This window comes from Staurois parvus, unplaced genomic scaffold, assembly GCF_062004578.1.
Source record: "Staurois parvus isolate SC_StPar_1 unplaced genomic scaffold, SC_StPar_1.0 ptg000174l, whole genome shotgun sequence".
NCBI classification, from domain to species: Eukaryota; Metazoa; Chordata; class Amphibia; order Anura; family Ranidae; genus Staurois; species Staurois parvus.
This window is the reverse complement of record NW_028317970.1, coordinates 668,432-675,851: the sequence shown is the minus strand read 5'-3', so window position 1 is coordinate 675,851 and position 7,420 is coordinate 668,432. Positions and strand designations below refer to the sequence as shown.

The 7,420-nt window shown below is 48.9% G+C and overlaps 1 protein-coding gene across 1 annotated transcript; it reads left to right on the top strand.

Annotated features, from left to right (window-relative positions):
* The first annotated feature begins 2,311 nt into the window (after window positions 1-2,311).
* Window positions 2,312-5,151, top strand: LOC149462473 (uncharacterized). Its single transcript, XM_089676825.1, has 5 exons — window positions 2,312-2,318; window positions 4,337-4,434; window positions 4,524-4,745; window positions 4,825-5,031; window positions 5,146-5,151. Exons 1-5 carry the CDS (start codon window positions 2,312-2,314, stop codon window positions 5,149-5,151), a joined length of 540 nt encoding a protein of 179 aa, XP_089532951.1.
* The last annotated feature ends 2,269 nt before the right edge of the window (window positions 5,152-7,420 follow it).

Genomic DNA, 7,420 nt, shown 5'->3' with positions numbered 1-7,420 from the left:
ACATCTGAACACAAAGAGTCACATCAAATGATATTCCCAGAATCCTCCTCACCTCCCCATTCAGGTCTCCATTTTATTAAAGCCCCACTTCAGGCTGAGGTATAATTCCCCCCACAGGACCCCCACACTACGCAGGGTATAGGCTTGTTGCAGCATTCTGATGTCATTACATACAACGCAGGACCAACAGTCCCACTTTACATGTGAGGATACCAAGGGACCCCCACATCCTAAGAGCATCAGAAAAATGTCAGATGGAGGGACATTGGGAGGAGGAGCTGTGAGGTCAGTGTGATGTCATAGGATTCTCTGACTCTGGATGGAGGGACATTGGGAGGAGGAGCTATGAGGTCGGTGTGACGTCATAGGATTCTCTGACTCTAGATGGAGGGACATTGGGAGGAGGAGCTGTGAGGTCAGTGTGACGTCATAGGATTCTCTGGCTCTGGATGGATGGACATTGGGAGGAGGAGCTGTGAGGTCAGTGTGATGTCATAGGACGTATAGACTTTAGATGGAGATTTGAGGGTCCTCTATATGAGGCTTCCATATAAACAAAATCATTGTTCTTGGGTGCGTCCTACCTCTCCTAAACTGAAGAGTGACCTTTGACCTTTACCATCCAGAAATCTGTCCGGAATCTGTGGAAGTAAGCTGTCATGTGATCAGGTGACGTGCGGAGGAACGGAGTGTAAATAGCAGACAATTGTCTCCAGAGCCCCTAATGGTGGGGATGGATTTGGCGGCGTGCTGGTGCCAAGTTTCCTCCCCCCAGGGTCACTGCAGGTGTGGAGAAAAGCTGTGTAAGAGGATATGGAGGAGAGATGAGGAGGAGATCCAGGAATCAGAAGAAAGGTCAGGGCAAGCAACAGACGAGCGCATCCAAGAGACCAAGCCGGGGTCACTACACAGAAAATCAATCCAAGGAAACAACAGGCAGGACGAGGAATAGCAAGAAGGAGCTGAGAGACAAATGAGAATATTGCTCAGCCAATGGGAGATGATCTCAGCATGACTTCCATCATGAAGGAGATGAGGGGGAGGGGAGGAAGTCACTGAAGGTGACCATAGATCCATGGAAATTCAGCTGGTTCAGCAGGGATCGCTCACATTTCCATCCATGTGTGGTCACTGCCGGATAAAAGCCACTCCCCCAGCGGCTGCAGCCAATAGCTTCAGTGCTGATCTGTGTATTCTGAGAGTGGAGGAGTCCCCCCATTGTCAGAATACAAGAGTGCAGCGGGGAGGATTCCCCCATCCACCTCCAATGTGTGGATGGGGGAATCACTTCAGTTTTTATGGTCATCCCGCTGGCTGAACGATAAAACTGAACCATGTAGGCCAGCTTTGGGAGCAAATATATTATCATCAACTCCTCCCCCTGAAGGGGTTAATCTTAAGGGGTTTATTCTCTCTGCCTGGACTATCCATGAATCCCCCTATTTTCCCTGCTTGGACTGTCTGTGAATATCCCTACTTTCCCTGCCTGAACTGGTCCCATTGAATGCCCCTATTTCCCTGTCCGGGTGGCCCCATTGAACACTCATACCTTTTATGCCTGGATTGCCCCCTGGAACCTCCCTATTACCCTTGTTGGACTTGCCCGCTTGGATTAATTCTTGCTCGCGGTACTCCACTACCCACTTGCCATCACTACCCAAATCGCCCTATTGTGCGCCGGATTACAATTGTTTCTGGCTCTGGCCCTCTCTTCCCCTTTTTTGGGTACCCGGACGCTACCTTCATACCCTGATTGTCTCCCAGATTTCAATAAAACTCTGTGTTTATCATGCTCCGTGTGTGTTCTGTCCTGCCTACGCTTCCGTCACATGAACCATGTAGGCCAGCTTTGGGAGCAAGATATATTATCATCAACTCCTCCCCCTGAAGGGGTTAATCTGCGTATTACCTCCTCTGCCGCCAGATCCAGGAATGTCTCTTCACTACTTCCTCATTCAAGGAACTTCCTGTCTATACCTGACATCACTTCCTGTCTGTACCTGATATCACTTCCTGCCTGTACCTGACATCACTTCCTGTCTGTCTTCCATAGAGACTTCCTGTCTGGGTAGAAGTGAGATCCCCACCTTGTGGAGCTCAGAGGAACTGCAGCCCCGAGAAGCGTCTGGTAGTGTGACCCCGGCCTTGTGCTGGGTGTGTATGGACTGTAGATCCTTATAGAGGGGTCACCTCCACTCCCACCAAGGGGCACAGAAATATATGACTGCTTGGGGGAGGGATTTTGGCCCACGAGGTGGGGATCTCACTTCTACCCAGACAGGAATTCTCTATGGAAGACTGACAGGAAGTGATGTCAGGTAAATACAGGAGGTTCCAGGGGATATGTGAGTAAGCAGGAAGTAGAGAGTCCACATTCCTGGATCTGGCAGCAGAGGAGGTAATACGTAGATGAACCCCTTCAGGGGGAGGAGTTGATGATAATATATTTGCCCCCAAAGCTGGCCTACATGGTTCAGTTTTATCGTTCAGCCAGCGGGATGACCATAACAACTGAAGTGATTCCCCCATCCACACATTGGAGGTGGATGGGGGAATCCTCCCCGCTGCACTCTTGTATTCTGACAATGGGGGGACTCCTCCACTCTCAGAATACACAGATCAGCACTGAAGCTATTGGCTGCAGCCGCTGGGGGAGTGGCTTTTATCCGGCAGTGGCCACACATGGATGGAAATGTGAGTGATCCCTGCTGAACCAGCTGAATTTCCATGGATCTATGGTCACCTTCAGTGACTTCCTCCCCTCCCCCTCATCTCCTTCATGATGGAAGTCATGCTGAGATCATCTCCCATTGGCTGAGCAATATTCTCATTTGTCTCTCAGCTCCTTCTTGCTATTCCTCGTCCTGCCTGTTGTTTCCTTGGATTGATTTTCTGTGTAGTGACCCCGGCTTGGTCTCTTGGATGCGCTCGTCTGTTGCTTGCCCTGACCTTTCTCCTGATTCCTGGATCTCCTCCTCATCTCTCCTCCATATCCTCTTACACAGCTTTTCTCCACACCTGCAGTGACCCTGGGGGGAGGAAACTTGGCACCAGCACGCCGCCAAATCCATCCCCACCATTAGGGGCTCTGGGGACAATTGTCTGCTATTTACACTCCGTTCCTCCGCACGTCACCTGATCACATGACAGCTTACTTCCACAGATTCCGGACAGATTTCTGGATGGTAAAGGTCAAAGGTCACTCTTCAGTTTAGGAGAGGTAGGATGCACCCAGGAACAAGGTATTGGTTTGCATGGGAGCCTCATATAGATCAAATCTCCCCATCCAAATGTCCCTCCATCCAGAGTCTATATGTCCTATGACATCACACTGACCTCACAACTCCTCCTCCCAATGTCCCTCCATTCAGAGTCAGAGAATCCTATGACATCACACTGACCTCACAGCTCCTCCTCCCAATGTCCCTCCATCCAGAGTCAGAGAATCCTATGACATCACACTGACCTCACAGCTCCTCCTCCCAATGTCCCTCCATCCAGAGTCAGAGAATCCTATGACATCACACTGACTTCACAGCTCCTCCTCCCAATGTCCCTCCATCCAGAGTCAGAGAATCCTATGACATCACACTGACCTCACAGCTCCTCCTCCCAATATCCCTCCATCTGACATTTTTCTGATGCTCTTAGGATGTGGGGCCCCTTGGTATCCTCACATGTAAAGTGGGACTGTTGGTCCTGCGTTGTATGTAATGACATCAGAATGCTGCAACAAGCCTATACCCTGCGTAGTGTGGGGGTCCTGTGGGGGGGAATAATACCTCAGCCTGAAGTGGGGCTTTAATAAAATGGAGACCTGAATGGAGAGGTGAGGAGGATTCTGGGAATATCATTTGATGTGACTGTGTTCAGATGTAGAGTTTTCCTCCTGTGAAGTCTGGAGATCATATGACATCACATTGCCTCCACCTCCCTCCCTGATAGAAGAGAGAAAGAAGAAGAAGATTCTAGAAGTCACCAGAGAGATCACTGAGCTGCTGACAGGAGAGGTGAGCGGTGCCGGGAATTCTGGGACATTCTCCAGTAACAGACAAGGGATGTGTCTGGATGGTGACTGTATCATTGTGTGTGTCAGGTTCCTATAAGGTGTCAGGGTGTCACTGTCTATTTCTCCATGGAGGAGTGGGAGTATTTAGAAGGACACAAGGATCTCTACAAGGACGTCATGATGGACAATCAGCCGCCCCTCACATCACCGGGTAAGAGGAGACTTTATTGTAAAGGAGAGAGCAGTACGGAGGATCCACCTAGATCCCCCATCATCTGATAAACACATAGAAACAATGGATTCAGTCAGTGTGTGTGTTTCCTACAGATGGATCCAGTCATGGGAACCCATCAGAGAGATGTCCCCGTCCTCTGTATTCCCGGGATTCCACACAGGAAGGTCACACCATCCCTCACCATCATCAGGTAGATGAGGAACAATCACTGATAGTATCATTAGGATCTGTACATTATCTGCATTGTTACCATTGATGTCATTTTTATTATATATTCAGAGTGGAAACCTGAGAGATCCTAAAGTTGAGGTTAAAGAAGAGATAAAAGAGGAGGAGGATGGGGGGATGGAGGAGTCAGAGCTTCTAAAAGGACACAAAGATCTGTACCAGGACACCATGGTGGAGTCATCCAGCTACAGGAACCCACCAGAGAGATGTCCCTGTCCTCTGTATTCCCGGGATTCCACACAGGAAGGTCACACCATCCCTCACCATCATCAGGTAGATGATGACAATTATTGGTAGTTGTGATTTATACACAGCATGTTTGTTACAATGAATGTTTTATTATATCTTTCAGAGTGGAATCCTCGGGGATGAGAATATTGATGGTAAAGAAGAGTATAAAGAGGAGGATGAGGAGTATGGAGTGATGGAGGAGTTTTCAGAAGGACACAAGGATATGATGGAGCCACCTAATACCAGGAACCCACCAGAGAGATGTCCCCGTCCTCTGTATTCCCGGGATTCCACACAGGAAGGTCACACCATCCCTCACTATTACAAGGTTGGTGGGATGGAGAATCTAGAACATGGACTTGTAGAGACTATGGGCTCCAATCACAAAGCGGTATCTTCCCGTATCCCAGTATGTAGTAAGATGCTGCATTCTGTTTTTTAGCAGTGAAGCCTGCGGGGAATTTACCACTGGTGTCCTTAGCAACACTTGTAAATAGCTTGTTGTTAAGGAGAGGGCAGCCGCCAGTGTCCCCAACAACCAGTAAACAAGGAGCAGACGGCCACCAAGTTCCCCGGTGACAGCTGTGACAGGTCTGGTATGAATTTTGAGGGGAACCCCGATACCAAAATAGTAAAAATAAAGGCGTGGGGTCCCCTCCAAAATCAATACCAGACCCTTAGTGAGTGCCCACCTTCCTCCTGAACCATACCAGGCCACATATCCTCAACATGGGGTGGGTGCTTCAGGGCAGGGACGCTCTATCCTCCCAAAAGCACCTTGTCCCCATGTCGATGGTGATAAGGGTTCCTTCCCCACAACCCTGGCCAGTGGTTGTGGGGGGCTGTGGGTGGGGGACTTATTGGAATCTGGAAGCCACCTTTAACAAGGAGGCCCCCAGATCCCGGCCCTCCCCACTATGTGAATGAGTATAGAGTACATAGTACCCCTATTCATTCACCAAAAAAATGTAGTTTAAAAAACACTGGAAGAAATTTTTGACAAAACAAAAATAAAGAACAATATCCCCCTGATGTAGATCCATCGATGATCCAATCACGATACTCGCTGTCATTGCTGGCTGGAAGAAAAAACAAATCTCCACTCCTGCCGTCTGACAGCTCTGCCGCCTCCCACTTCTAAATAAACTAAGGAGCGCTACCACCCTGTGACATCACTGGGTGGCCTTGCCCTCTTGTGACGTCACCAATACAACATGCCCCGGTCAGTGACGTCACCAATACAACATGCCCCGGTCAGTGACGTCACCAATACAACATGCCCCGGTCAGTGACGTCACCAATACAACATGCCCCGATCAGTGACATCACCAATACAACATGCCCCGGTCAGTGACATCACCAATACAACATGCCCCGGTCAGTGACATCACCGAGTGGCACCGTCCCTTACTATATTTAGTGGCAGGAGGCAGCAGAGCTGTCAGACAGAGGGGAGTCTTCATTGGGAGCGGAGCTTTTCTTTCTGAGTCAGCGGTGACAGCGAGCATCGTGATTGATGATGGATCTACACCGGGGGGACATTTTGCTTTAGTTTTCCTTTTTTAATAAAGGACTTGTCAAAAACTGCCTGCTGTCTTTTTAACAGAATACTTTTTTGGGGTAAATAATTAGAAGTACCATGTACCCCATACTCATTCACATGGGGTGAGGGATCTGAGGGCCCCCTTGTTACATTTGTAAGTTCCCTGCCTGCAAACCCCAACAGCCACTAGCCTGGGTTGTGGGGAAGAGTCCGTTGTCCCCATCAACATGGACAAGGTGCTCTAGGTGAGCAAAGCCCCCCTGCCCCAGAGCATCCAATCCATGTTAAGGGCACATGGCCTGGTATGTTTCAGGAGGGGGGGTCGCTTGCTAATCCCTTGTTTCCTGACCTTCCAGGCTGCAATGCTCAGATAGGGGACTGGTATGTATTTCTTTCATTTTGGCAAGGAGTCCCTCTCAAAATACATACCAGACCCCAGGGGGGGCCCTACTCCATTTTCTTAATATTTCATTGCTGGTAATTCTTTTTTTAGATTTATTGGTTGGTTAGGACGCGGCGGCCGCTCGCTCCCTAACAACCATGTTGTTTACTGGTTGTTAAGGATGCCAGCGGCCGCCCACTCTTTACCAAGCAGTACACATTTCCTGAATGCCGCATGTCTCCACCACTAATTAATGACCGCATGCATTTCATTCTTTATTTCCTTCTGTGAATGTAACGCCTGTTCATGCGGTATTTACTGAGCGTGTTCAGTGTTTGTGGTCAATACCGCAACACGGGATAGGAAATGGACAGTTTCAGGATGGCATGCGGTATTTAGGGGAAATGTACCCACATATCACATGTGATCTGCTTCTGTGAAGGGAGACAATGTGTGGATTTTGTGTGTGATGTCACAATCATAAATCTTACATTTTACAGATGATATTTTCTCTCATTTCCTTGATTTAGAGTGGAGATCCAATCGATATAGAATTTGAGGTGAAAGCAGAAGAAGAAGAGGCGTATGTGAGGGATGATCAGCAGTCTATGGAGGAGGATGGAATAACGGGGACATTTATAGAGGAGGACACTCCTACAGAGATCAGCACAGGTGGGTCATGAACACTAAATCCATTCCTCCACCCATACTGCTCACTGATTGGTCCAGAGTAGGGCGGGGACTGGGTGATATCAGCCTGTAATCCCCTGGTCACTTTCCTGAGCTGTGTTC

Excerpts from the sequence above, each read along its gene's own strand:
- LOC149462473 (XM_089676825.1), top strand. Across the intron at positions 4,435-4,523 it reads CCATCCCTCACCATCATCAG|AGTGGAAACCTGAGAGATCC; the intron begins GTAGATGAGGAA and ends TTATATATTCAG. Across the intron at positions 4,746-4,824 it reads CCATCCCTCACCATCATCAG|AGTGGAATCCTCGGGGATGA; the intron begins GTAGATGATGAC and ends TATATCTTTCAG.